General features: G+C 32.0%; 1 protein-coding gene across 3 annotated transcripts in view; it reads left to right on the top strand.

Moving 5' to 3' along the window:
* LOC139487605 (caskin-2-like) overlaps positions 1 to 14,889 on the top strand; it is a 75,740-nt gene that overhangs the window by 51,521 nt on the left and 9,330 nt on the right. For all 3 annotated transcript variants that reach the window (XM_071272503.1, XM_071272505.1, XM_071272504.1), the window contains exons 13-16: positions 4,226 to 4,402; positions 7,376 to 7,570; positions 8,592 to 8,702; positions 13,391 to 13,492. In XM_071272503.1, coding sequence (XP_071128604.1) covers positions 4,226 to 4,402; positions 7,376 to 7,570; positions 8,592 to 8,702; positions 13,391 to 13,492 — 585 coding nt within the window. The remainder of the gene's footprint in view (positions 1 to 4,225; positions 4,403 to 7,375; positions 7,571 to 8,591; positions 8,703 to 13,390; positions 13,493 to 14,889) is intronic.

Here is a 14,889-nt window from a genome sequence, read left to right as displayed (position 1 = left end):
CTATAGGTAATGAACATGATGAAATAAACATGCTTTCCATTTCATAAAATTTTAAAGATGTCTCAATAAAAAGTTACTAAAAACTTCCAAAACTCATGTTTGGTAGCAAAAACAGGCTGATGTTAAAATGACAGGAGCAAACATTTTATCAGTTTAAGTTAGTATCTTTTTATATCAGCTGATGGCATCCATCCTGAGTTTCTTTTTCTTTACTCATTTACTGCTGGTAATCCAAAAAAATAGTTTTTTCCAGTTGAACTGAACAGCTATTTTGAAGGAGGAAAGCAACTATTGTGATTTTTTTGGATGACTGTTGTTGCTATGCTTGTTACATAAGTGTTACATAAATAGCAGCTGTATATCATGTATATGTTATTGCACTATTTATCACATTACTGTACAGTACTTAAGATAAGATATAATAACATCTGATAGAAGTAGATTATTAACTATACACCTACACTTTGTTTATCATTATATTCTCTGTAAATATCATCTGGTTCCTTGTTATTCATCTGGTGCCTCTACTCATCTTCCAAGTCTTTAAATTCAATCTGTTTGTCAAAAAAAAGTAGAATTATTGCAACAGATTGCCAAGAATCGTCAGCTCACTGTAATAATTATTATTTCTTTAACCATTATAATAACAGATCCACAGTTACTTCCCACAGTAAGCTAAACAAATTATTAATTCCTATCAGTAGACATAGTAATTCTTCTACACCATAGTAGACACAATGGTTTCCAAATTCTACAGAGTAGACCTAACAATTTCCTCAATTTCTAAGATTGTAACGTATACACAATTTACAGAGTGCATCTAACATTGACCACCTTTCCATGGTTCATTGGTCAACCTGAAGATTTTTGCATTTTAGTCTGATTTTAGTTCTATGTTAAGAAACTGGTCAACTAAAGTAGGGTATGGAATGATTGTTTTGTGTACATATCTGTTTGGTAGGGTTTTTCTGACCTTGACCTCATTTGCATAGTTCATTAGTCCATATTTAGTTCTTCTGATAAAGTCTGTTCCCCAGATACTACAATAAATCCCTATTTTGTGCTAAAAATTATTTACAGAATCATTGTACCTAGGAACGGAAAACAGTAAACATCCATAGAATATAACAGCTAATTTAATTTAAATTACCATATTTCCTTATATTTATATTGTAATTAGTGTGTTGTAATTTCATGATAAAAAAACCTTCAAACCATTAGAAGACAGGAAAAGTCAATAATAGAAGCACTTAGAAATTTACGTGGTTCATAAAAATGTCAATAAAGAATTATTTCTTTGTTTTACTTTACATTGATAGAGTTGAACTGTACTTGAATGTGTAAGAACCTATAAAAAGTAAATCATTGATTAGACAGTATTGTTTACTATAAAGTTTAGCATACATGTCTGTTAGACTATGGCAGAGATTGACACCATTGTCTCTATTCAGTGAAAACGTGCATATATTCAGGCTTTCTATTGTATTAGTCAGAGCTACATTCCATACGACATATGTAATACATTGATATCCAAAAGATAATTTTGTATAAACAATATTTAAAAAACATCTTTTTCAAATCTTCCAGTTAATATGCATTTTACCATATGGAAAATATGCATTTCATTTCCTATTCTCTGCATATTTACACAGTAAACATGACATAAAAACACATGTTAATCATAAATCGTGTTTATGATATAAAACCTTTCAATAAATAATGCATGAATTGATTCAGTTGCATAGTCGCTTTCTGATGTTGTTTGAAAGCCAGGCATTTATTTGAAATATAGTAATTACTTGTAATTTTGCAGAAAAGGCTTATCTTGTTGTGCAATAGCAGTTTATCTTTTCATATTATGATTTAGAGCATAACTTTTGCCTCATGCATTTGCATTTTTCAAAAGAACAGATTTGCCTCTGATATTTGTTCTTCACCATTTGGGATGATAAAGGTTCTGCGGTTCTACCTCAGTAGCAGGATAGTCAATTTTTTATCTCATTTGAAACACAGCAATCAAAATTCTTTGCTTTGTTGGTTGAAACTATGTGTCTGCATGAAAATGTTGACTTAATATTGGTACAGAGTCACCTGACTGTTATTTTTGATCAGGTTGAGGGGTCAAAATAGACAATAGTGGTCAGATATTCTATTAAAATCATTCTATTTGATTTAGTGAAATACATGGCAAATGCAGAGAATAATATGTAGTGATACAATTTTACTCAACTTCCACATTGGAACAATTCTCTTGGAACTCTCCTATTAGCTTACACCACAATTCTCTTGGAACTCTTCTATTAGCTTACACCATTGAAACAATTCTCTTTGAACTCTTCTATTAGCTTACACCATTGAAACAATTCTCTTGGAACTCTCCTATTAGCTTACACCATTGAAACAATTCTCTTTGAACTCTCCTATTAGCTTACACCATTGAAACAATTCTCTTGGAACTCTCCTATTAGCTTACACCACTGAAACAATTCTCTTGGAACTCTCCTATTAGCTTACACCTTTGGAACAATTCTCTTGGAACTCTCCTATTAACTTCCACATTGGAACAATTCTCTTGGAACTCTCCTGTTAGCTTACACCATTGAAACAACTCTCTTGGAACTCTCCTATTAGCTTACACCATTGAAACAATTCTCTTGGAACTCTCCTATTAGCTTACACCATTGGAACAATTCTCTTGGAACTCTCCTATTAGCTTACACCATTGGAACAATTCTCTTGGAACTCTCCTATTAACTTCCACATTGGAACAATTCTCTTGGAACTCTCCTATTAGCTTACACCATTTAAACAATTCTCTTGGAACTCTCCTATTAGCTTACACCACAATTCTCTTGGAACTCTCCTATTAGCTTACACCACAATTCTCTTGGAACTCTCCTATTAGCTTACACCATTGGAACAATTCTCTTGGAACTCTCCTATTAGCTTACACCATTGAAACAATTCTCTTGGAACTCTCCTATTAGCTTACACCATTGGAACAATTCTCTTGGAACTCTCCTATTAGCTTACACCATTGGAACAATTCTCTTGGAACTCTCCTATTAACTTCCACATTGGAACAATTCTCTTGGAACTCTCCTATTAGCTTACACCATTGAAACAATTCTCTTGGAACTCTCCTATTAGCTTACACCACAATTCTCTTGGAACTCTCCTATAGCTTACACCACAATTCTCTTGGAACTCTCCTATTAGCTTACACCATTTAAACAATTCTCTTGGAACTCTCCTATTAGCTTACACCACAATTCTCTTGGAACTCTCCTATTAGCTTACACCACAATTCTCTTGGAACTCTCCTATTAGCTTACACCATTGGAACAATTCTCTTGGAACTCTCCTATTAGCTTACACCATTGAAACAATTCTCTTGGAACTCTCCTATTAGCTTACACCATTGGAACAATTCTCTTGGAACTCTCCTATTAGCTTACACCATTGGAACAATTCTCTTGGAACTCTCCTATTAACTTCCACATTGGAACAATTCTCTTGGAACTCTCCTATTAGCTTACACCATTGAAACAATTCTCTTGGAACTCTCCTATTAGCTTACACCACAATTCTCTTGGAACTCTCCTATAGCTTACACCACAATTCTCTTGGAACTCTCCTATTAGCTTACACCACATGTCTTATTGATTCTTTGTTTGCTAGTAGTAAGTAAAAACTTAAACAAGTTTGTAAGAATGAATTGTTTATGAGGTACTAGTAGATGTGTTTGTCAGCCAACTGATCTGTTCACTGGAAAGATGTTTTTGTGTTATTTTCTTTTGTACTTCACAGACACTTTGTAAACAATTGCATTGTGTTACTTTAACATTTAGCGTTAAGTAACTGTGGTCATATATTAGTGACAGAAACTTGTCAGAGTAGAAACAATGATGTGACTTTCTCATTACACTTACTACAATATAAGCATTATATGTTAAATATATATAAAAAAAAAAAGATGTGGTGTGATTGCTAATAAGACCACTCTCTGCAAGAGACCAAATGTCACAGAAATTAACAGCTATTAAGTCAATGTTCTATTTAGGTTTGTGCATCATTTGAAATCTCCACACAATTTCTAACTAACAGAAGATCAGTATGAATGAGTACCTATCATTAATGATAATTCTTTGAGGAAAATATAACGCATATTAGGTGAAAAGTACACAACATCAGATTTACCAACCAATTTCCTCTTGTTTTACAGAACCTGAATGGACGAGTGCCTCAATATAATGGAGAAGATACTAGATCGCCCGTGCCTTATCACTTAGTTAATGATATGAAGACTGCTAATTCTATCAGCCCAACCAACTCCAACAGAAATAGTGCTGCCAGCAGTGATTCAGGGAGAGGCTATAGTACAGGTCATACAGAACCTAGGGTAGGCATATATAACAATAATAGACATGATTCAGGGAGAGGTTATAGTACAGGTCATACAGAACCTAGGGTAGGCATATATAACAATAATAGACATGATTCAGGGAGAGGTTATAGTACAGGTCATACAGAACCTAGGGTAGGCATATATAACATTAATAGACATCACTTTACAAAAAGGGCTGTATATAGCTGACTATGCCGCAGGGAATTTGCTCATTGTTGAAGGCTTTACCATGATCTATAGATGTGAACTTCAATGTCATTTGGTCTCTAGTTGAGAGATGTTTCATTGGCAATCGTACCCAGCTTCTTTTTTTATGTTTATGTATATAACTTTTAAAAATATGTACTGGTATATTTTTTTTTAACAATTTTTTATGTACTATATTTCTAGATGAAACAATTGTGACTGTTCTCTCCGAAATTAGGGTAGATAACTTTGACAATGCATTCAGAGACTAACAGCATCATGTACATTAAAGAACACGAGAACACATGATACAACAAGAGAACACGACAAACACAAAAGGAACTCAACAACACTAAAAAAGAACCAGATAACACAAAAAAATAACAAGATAACACCAAAGAAGAACACATAACACAAATAAAACTATGATAACACAAAAATAGGAAAACCAACACCAGAAACAAAATACTTTGAAAGCCAACTAAATAGTATGACCTATTCCTACAGAGTGAGGGTATTGGAAGTTGTGCATGAAGGTTAAATATATCCTGATCCTAAAATGAGTTAGATTTAATATGGATGCATATCATCTTAGAGAAAATATTGCATATTTAGGAAGGTAACATCATAATGTGATATAATCCTGTGTATGGTCAGAGAGTATTTGACATATAAGTATTTAGTCTACTTCAAGAAAGGAACAAATTTAATAACATCAATCATTTCCTATACTCACATTTAAAGGATGATTTTTTAATGGTGCCCAACATTTTACGTCAGAATAATAATGTTGAAATAAAACATGAATGACTGGTAGATATAATGTCATCATTCTGACAGAATTATCAAATCTTTTTAAAAATATGACTTTAGGAAGTTACAGATATTATTAGCTGACATATTACATCTTGTAAAATCTTCAGAAAAGTCTATTTATATCTGATATGAATCATGGATGTCCTACTGTTGTACTATAGTAAGATGGAGGCACCTGTTCTCATTCAGAAGGTTCTGTTTGATGACTGTTTTATTATTACTATGTTATCATTCTATTACATTAATCCATAAAACACATCTTTGAACATGTCTATAATTCAATAATCAACAGTCTGACTTTGGCAGTGCATGTTATTGTAAGTCTTTGGAAACACTCAAAACTTACTCTAAGGACAATTGTTATATCGGTCAGTTTAAACTGGTAAGTGTTTTGTTTTCTTTGGAATAAGAAATATAGTTTTTGATGAGTTATGTCTTTTATCTATTTGCTATCTTGTTTAAAAAGGAAAAGATTGTACTGCAATTAATTGTGTAAGATATTGGTTAATGTATTCACAAGTGGCTGTAAACGTTGTGAAGTTCAGAAAGTAAACTAATTACGGTGCAGTTGTAGTGCTTTTAATGTCTACTCTCAAATTAAATTTCTTTCAGTAAAGTTGTATTTTGCTTGAAATTTTCTGAAGTGATGGATCTGCTAATTGTAGCTTGATGAAAATAAAACAAGATCAAAGTTGTATATTTTTCCATTAGTTTCTCCTGCTTTGGGCAAAGTTTTTAAAAGGATTATCCAGACCACTTGAACAGTAAGGGCAATTGTAAAAAAAAAAAACAACAACAACCAAAAAATCAAGTGCTTACCACCAATGCATAAGCATTAGAATAATAACAAAATAAGATGTTATTAGAGGAGAAAATTGATAATTACACCTTGGTATCACATCAGTCACAAAACTATTTATAGAGGAGACTAGAAATGTGTTCACTATGGTCTGTACAAGTTAAAGATAGCACAGTATTCTATGGGTATAGATTGAAGGAAATGTGGGTCATGCATCAATAAGACAGCAACCCAATAACAACAAAAAATCATCAGTAGAGGTCAAACATTTTAACTTTAGGGGAAGGCTTGGGATCCTACTAACATGTTTAACCCCACCGCATTCTGTATGTTTGTGCCTGTCCCAAGTCAGGAGCCTGTAATTCAGTGGTTTGTCGTTTGTTATGTGTTACATATTTGTTTTTCGTTCAATTTTCGTACATACATATATATATGTAAATTAGGCCGTTGGTTTCCTTTGTTTGAATTGTTATACATTGTCATTTCGTGGAGAGTTGTCTCATTGGCAATCATACCACATCTTCTTTTTTTATATTTAACAATGGCAACCAGTATCTATGCAATATGTCAAACACTAAATCTCTTCATTTCTACAGAAGTTGTTTATAGATTGAACATAGACTATCATTAATCTGCCATTATCATTAACCACTTATATCTTTAAGTAACAAAAGCACTAAGAAGATATAATTAAAGACACCAACTGATTCATTTCTTTTGTTATAAGTGTTTTGTCCATTTAAAATTTTGCAAGTTACATGCATCTGTATTTAATCTTTCTGAGCACTATGTGTAGTTTCCATCTTTAGACTGCAGGCAATATCAGATTGAGGACCTTTTACATTTCTACATTTCTAGTCATAGGGCATTTAATTTCTTTATACTGAGGGCAATTCACATCTTTGGACTAAGGTTCACTTCTTTTAACTGAAGTCAATTTACATCTCCAAACTCATCTCTATACTTTGGGCATTTTACTTCTTAGACTAAAAGAAATATACTTCTCTATGTTAAGGATGTATGGTCTGAAAGTCCAAATGACATAATATTGTAGAATTTACTATATATTTTATTCATTTACATGTTTCGTTTCTAATAATAGGATTAATTGAAATCATTCTTATACCTGTACTTGTCTTACATCTAGATACTTTTTACTTTTTCAGTCCCCACATAATTATGTAAATGTACAGATAGTAAACCAACACCGTTTATCTGGTCAGAGTTATGAGTCTGGAGTATCTTCACGACAGAGTTATCACAGTAATTCCAGTTCTAGTGTAGGAAGTCTTGACAGACTAGAGGAATCAGGACCTATTTCTAACATTAATGTAGCAGAACTTTTCCATTCCGGGATGCAGGTATGTTGATTTTATCTATATATTTATATTATAGTTCTTTAAGGAATGAAAGTGTTGCTGTACTTCATCTTGAAAACTGTTTTAATTTTGACTTGTTTAGATATATGAATGCTACATTTAGAAATCTTCAAAAAGAAGTATGTTCTCAGAATATCTGATACACATAAAATCTTTCTGATTTGAAGGTCAAATGACCTTGTTCTTAGAAAAAAAAGATAGATTTGTTTGTGAAGCAGACACAGAAAATTACAGAAATGCAGACTGGTGGTGTTAATTTAATTCAAACCATAGTACTGTGTGGTCAGACTGCAATAATTGAGTTCAAAGTAAACATGTGTATCGCAATATGTAGTAATTGTTTTGATGTTTAGAACAGATACACCTAGATTATCTTACCTGCCCACACATGCATTATCTCACACAAAGTGTCAGGTTTTTTTCAGGTTTTTTTTTGTTTGTTTCATGTTTATCAAACATTAAAAAAGTTAGAAAATAGTTGGCAGAGATTCTGTTATTGTTCTCAGATCTGGCAGGAATGCTAGTCTACTGTATAATGAAATTTGGCCAAGCTGACATAGAAAGTCAAAACATTGCAATAATTAGAATGTGCTTCATGGCACCTATTGTTGATGGTGAAAATCAATAACAAAACCAACAATGACCACTTCACAATGAATATCAAGTTTTCAGAAATGTTTTCCCTTTCTGTTCAGTGACCATGTCTTGACTTCCAATTCAGAATCTTCTATGGAAAGATGGTGATTGATAGTTGTCAGCATCCTCCTCCTTTATTCTCTGGTTGTCTCATTAGATTGACTGATTCCTTAATTGTCCCCACAACATTTAGTTATTATAAGTCCCCTATTGACGAAGTCATGGTGACTTTAGGTTTGTTCTCCATCTGTCTGTCTGTGCTTACCATAAAAATTTGTATCTATTTAACTAAATAAATTGAAAGTATTAAAGAGAACTTAATTTGCTACTTTTGTGTAATTGTTTATTTATGTTTTATATTTTTCAGGACCATGAAATACTGAAGACCTGGTTAAGGGACCTCCGATATGAGGAATATTTTGGTCTATTTATCAATGCTGGATATGATATGAGGACAATTTCTAGGATGACCCCAGAGGTAAGGTCAAAATAGCTTGTTATAGTCCTACAGATCACTGACAGACATTCTTATTGTCATAAAATAAATCTTTGCAAAAAACTCAGTTACTCGTTTTTGCCACTCTTGGTACTGTATACCGGGTTATTTTTCGCGGATAGAACATAATTGCCAAAATAAATTCCGCCAAATTAAAAGGGCACATGCAAAGGTATTGATAAAAGTTTTGTGTCCGCCAAAATATTTTGTATACCTTATTCAATGAAAATGTTACACCCGGGGAAATTACCTGCTATACAGTAATTAACACCATGGAATTAAGACTAGATACAACATATGAAACGAAAATGTTTTAAATTTCAACAAGTTATAGTCACCGGTAGACAGAAATCCACATTGATATCCCGTTCCTGTACCAATGAGACCAGACCCACTCTTCACTAATCAACATTGCAGGATTAGTCTGCTCAACATAAAGAAATGAAATTGATACCAAGCATTTATCATGCTTTTCATAACATATTATTAAATCATGGAAAGACCCCCCTCCTTAATTATTGAAAATTATCATTCTGCATTGACAGTAGCATTTTGTTGTAATTTAGGTACAACCATTCCTGTTAATGCCCTCAAGGTATATCAAATACATTAAAGAACTGTTCTATAGAATAAGGGATGTATTTGATGGAAAGATAATAAGTATTCCTTACTAATGTCTAATCTTTCATCATTTCTGATCATCCCTTTTCCGCTACCAGTATTTGTACAAGTTGAGATCTCTTCTATTTTTTGTAATTTTTTTTGAAGTTTTTATTAGTATTTTATTTGCAACAAATAACTGCTACAACTCAAATTAAAATCTAGAAATAATTTTTTGGATGTTGTTGTCAGGAACTGTTTGAGGTTTGATGATAGAATGAGTAGTTAAATAGCTATCTTTCAGTATGTTTTTGTTATTTATTTATTTTAATCTTTTTGAAGTTAAGATAAGTGCTTATTTTCTAAAATAAAATTGAACCAATAAAAGTAGGATAACATTCAGGTTTTTACAGTTTGTATGTAACTCTATTGTACATTTTGAAAAATTAGCAATTAACAAAATCACAATTTCCTATAACATTATCTGTATATTTATTATGCGTTAGTTTTGAATTATAAATTCTTAACTATTGTTAAAAATTGAAATGGAAGATCTCATTATTTCTTTAAGATAACACAGTGAAATTGACACAATGTTCAAATAAGTTTTTATGCTTAACTGTCATTGTGTTTAACCTACATTTTTATATGAATAAAACTTTTAATAACAATACAACAGATAGAAAAACCTGTTTACTTCATATCTTGTAAACAGATGCCCTTCCATTAGGCATATGTGCATTAAGTTTGATCTCATTTTCATGATTCAGCAACTGCTTTTAAAAAATATATAGTTCTTTTATCATGTGATTTTCTCACTTCTTATGAGTTATAGGATACACATTTGGTACATAGAATCATTGCAAGGTCTTCATAATTGACAGGGATTCGCCTGACCTTGACATTTCATGGATCAGCATCAACATAAAAGTTTTGTGGTGTAGTTGGTATTTCATTGACTTTAATTGATTATAAGGTGAATTGTCTGTCTGTCTGTTTGACTGACTATGAACTTAATATCCTGGATCTTAATAAAATTTGATAGATTAATTCAATAGAAATAAAGTTTGTGTTTAAAAAGGTATAGTAACACCTTAATACTAAAAAGTATCAAAATAAAATCCATTCATGATTAGTAAAGTCCAGTGAGACATTTCAGCATCTTTACACTAATCAGTCACATTTTTCTTGTCATTTTATCTTTCTTTCAAATTTTGATATTCTGTGATGAAAGTAAAAAAAATGATTGGAATAAGTCATTAAAGTATTTTGGATATTTCATAATAATCATTTTCATAAAAACTTAAGTTTACTGGTGGTGCCGCAGCAAAGCAGATATTTGTAACGATCAAATAAAAACTTCATGCCATCAACTTCAAATACTAATATAAAAAAGAATATGTGGTATGATTGCCAATGAGACAACTATCCACAAAAGACCAAAATGACACAGACATTAACAACTATAGGTCACCGTACGGCCTTCAACAATGAGCAAAGCCCATACCGCATAGTGATCTATAAAAGGCCCCAATAAGACAATGTAAAACAATTCAAACGAGAAAACTAACGGCCTTATTTATGTAAAAAAATGAACGAAAAACAAATATGTAACACATAAACAAACAACAACCACTGAATTACAGGCTCTTGACTTGGGACAGGCACATATATAAATAATGTGGCGGGGTTAAACATGTTAGCGGGATCCTAACCCTCCCCCTAACCTGGGACAGTGGTATAAAAGTACAATATAAGAACGAACTATAAAAATCAGTTGAAAAAGGCTTAACTCATCAGATGGACAAAAATACAAGTGGACGTGGCCCGGTACTTATACATCCCGACAAAAAAAGACACAATGAACAGATCTTAGAGTACTCGCAGTTATCTGACAGCTAGTTCAAAGCCACTAACAACTAATAAAAAAATCATTCAACTAAGACTAAACTATCAATCCGTACACATCCAACATCCAATGGGTTTAGTGTAAAGACGTCATAAACAGCCAGAGAAAAACATGACCTTGTGCAATGCCAAGTTACAGGTATCGACAGATTGTAGATCCATGAATATGTATATACATATAACATACTAGGAATATTTCGTTAGCTTTTAATTTACTGATAACTGAATCAATATTTATACCAATAAAAACAATATTCAATGATATTATTACAGTGTTGAATAGGTAACCTTTTAGAATAAGTTTATTTAAAGGAGTGACAAGTTTACATGGATCATTTCTAAATTTCCGGGCACGGTTAACAACATTTCCAATGTATAGTAATCTTAATACTTATGAAACTGATATATAAAACACTTGTTAAAACATGTCAAAATCAATTACGTGATTCTGTGCTATCTCTCATAATTACAGACTATCAATCATGAAATTGATGTTTTGAAATTTGTGGCATATCCCATAAAAATTAATGTTACCATGCTACATAAGAATTCTAGCTAGCTATGTTATTCCATCCAACTACTCTATCTGACACTTTGATTCAAATTTCTTATTGCATTCTCATGAAAATTAACCATTCTATTAACATATGATACTACAAAACACCATTAAAGAAACTTGAAGAAAATGAATCTTAATGTTAGTTTTGGAAAATTCTCAAACCTACGAACAGTTAATTTTAAGGGAGTATGTATGATATATTTGATAAATTAGCAGTAGGCATATGTTTTTGTGAAAAATTACAATGCACTTAACATCATCCATGCTATTAACTATTATCCTCTTTATACAACAGGTGTTTAGGTAACAGGTTAATTACATGAAGATATGCACATTCTTATCCTGCTTATAAATATTCTTCTGTTATATAACCAAGATTTATGGCCTTTTTTTCCATTTTTAAGTAAACAACTAATATAGGGAATCTGGTGTAAACTTTGTGATAAAAGTATCACGTGTAGGTAATCCAAGAATAATTTAGTGAAGTTTGTATTTGTAGTATTATTTTCTGCACCTGTTTACTGGTCAATCTATTGACCCTTGTGTTGTCAGTCTGTTTTGTCATTGTCTACTTGATAAATGTCCCATCATTAAAACAACCTATCTTTCTTATTGAGGAACTTTTTCTCCTTTTCCTGAGATTTTTAATTGCAAAATTATCAGGAATAAATGTCTGTCCGACAGGTGTGATGTCACTTTAGGTCTGATTTCATGTTTCATTTATCATGAAAACAACCTTTTTTTCTTTTTCATATTGAAGAATGTTTTCTCCTTTTCCTGAGATTTTTAATCACAAAATCATAAGGAGTATATGTCTGTACTACAGGTGTGATGTGAATCTAAGCCTCATTTTCATGTGTTGGTTGTCATATGAAAAAGTAAAAGATGAAGTCCGTATATTTAATTAACTTTTCTTCGAAAGATCACTGTGTTTGGTATCAGTATAATTTATCGGTAAGGCAGCTGAGATATTAAACTGATTTAATTTTTTGGGGCTTTTTAACTTTTTTGCCAGATGTGTAATCTTAATATAGGAGGGACATTTTTTGTGTCCAGTATTGTCATGCAGAGTTATCTTTCCACTAAATACAAAAGGTTCTAGAAATTTAAAAGAATTGATACAACTAGCTGCACTATACTGTTAATCCTGGTAATCTTAGAAGAACATAAACTTTATAGTTTGATATTTACAGATTTACTTAACCTTTGATAATTGCCTCATTATAAAGGAATTTATAGGTTTTTTACATTATTTATTTTGAATTTTTGCCAACCAAGTCCAGTAATGACCACATAATATCAATATGATGTTGGGAGGACTTCTGACTTTATTTATCAAAAAGCAACAATCCTGACAACTTATCTGATAAATCATAAAATCAGAGAGTGATTAGCTACATTAAACTAAGAAGAGGTGAGAGGAAGGCCATTTTATACATTGATTACCATAGGGATTTAGACAGAGAGGCTGATGTATTATCTCAACCAAAATTATGGCAAGCATGGCAATGACCCAGGTTATTACTTGTAAATGTTTAACACTTAAGTTTATGTTGTAGGCTTATAAACATTCAGGTGATGATAACTTTTTGATTTTTTTCAGGATCTGACTGCTATTGGAATAACTAAACCTGGTCATCGAAAGAGGTTGAAAGCTGAAATTGCCAGACTGAACATTAGCGATGGCTTACCTGATTATAAACCTGTAGGTTTGCAACTTAAAAATAATTGAATTTGATATAGAAATAAGCTGTCTTATTACTTAGAATCTCTACCCTGTTGTTTAATATATTCTTGTCAAGTATACACATTTTCTCTGTAATGGTTAGAATTTGATGCAACTTCTAATTCTTGATCCTTGATAATCTTGTTAGATTGCCTATAAATAGATTCAGGGAGCCTATTCCGTTATTAAAGTTGACTACCAGAACCTGTGACAAGCAGCCTAAATTTTCAAATCTCAAATAAATTCAGACCAAACCAAAATTGATGTCCTTGTGCTGTATCCTATTAAATGTGTAATACAGGGTAAAAGAAGATGTATAGTAAACATTGATGAGACCCCAGCCCAAAATCTCTAGTAAAAGTAAACTAAACTGAAAGACATCTTTGACCTGTAAGTCTACGTGCTTTGTACATGGCACTGGAATGATCGAAAATTTGTTAGAGAAAAAAACCCAGAGGATTTGGAAATTTTAATAATGAGTTTTAAATTGCTGTGTTTCAACTCTACATACTATTGAATAAACATAAAATTTCTTCTTCACCCAATAAAACTCAATTACATTGTCTAATAAGAAACAATGGTAGCTTTGAAAACATCAAATTAAACTTGATGGAACAGTGGTAATACCATGTGACATTTATCATTGTGTTAACGCTAGTAATGATATTGTACATGTATTGTACATGGCACTAGAATGATCGAAAATAGCATATTCTAATAAGCAAAAAGTTATAAATCTTCTAATTAACATTTATAAAGCTACTAATTAGCAATCATTGAACATATGCCAAATAGTACTTAGGCGAGAAAATATTGATTTTGGTTAAATTGTTGCTCTTAAAGTTTGTCATTACATACAGTGTAGCATTGATCACGATGTAAAACAAAGATCTGTTATGTAATAATACAGTAAAAACTACACAAAAACATTTTTTTGTCTCCCAGGGGCCATATTTGCAATGCATTTTTGTCAAGCCTGCAACTTTTGTTGCAGAAAGCTCGACATAGGGATAGTGATCCGTCAGTGCTGGCGGCATTAGCTAACTTCTTAAAAGCTTTATATTTTAGAAGGTGGAAGACCTGGATGCTTCATACTTTGTATATAGATGCCTCATGTTACATGTCAGTCACATGTCTAATGTCCTTAACTTCAATTTCATGGTTCAGTGACTACTTGAAAAAAAAGCTAGTAATGTTAAATTCTCTCTTATTATAAGTAATAGGATAACTATATTTGCTATGTGCGTACCTTGCTAGGTCCTCATGCCCGTCAGACAGTTTTCACTTGACCTCGACCTCATTTCATGGATCAGTGAACAAGGTTAAGTTTTGGTGGTCAAGTCCGTATCTCAGATACTATAAGCAATAGGACTAGT

This window comes from Mytilus edulis, chromosome 9 (genome assembly GCF_963676685.1).
Source record: "Mytilus edulis chromosome 9, xbMytEdul2.2, whole genome shotgun sequence".
Taxonomy (NCBI): Eukaryota; Metazoa; Mollusca; class Bivalvia; order Mytilida; family Mytilidae; genus Mytilus; species Mytilus edulis.
Note: the sequence above shows the minus strand (reverse complement) of the source record. Positions and strands in the feature narration are given on the sequence as shown.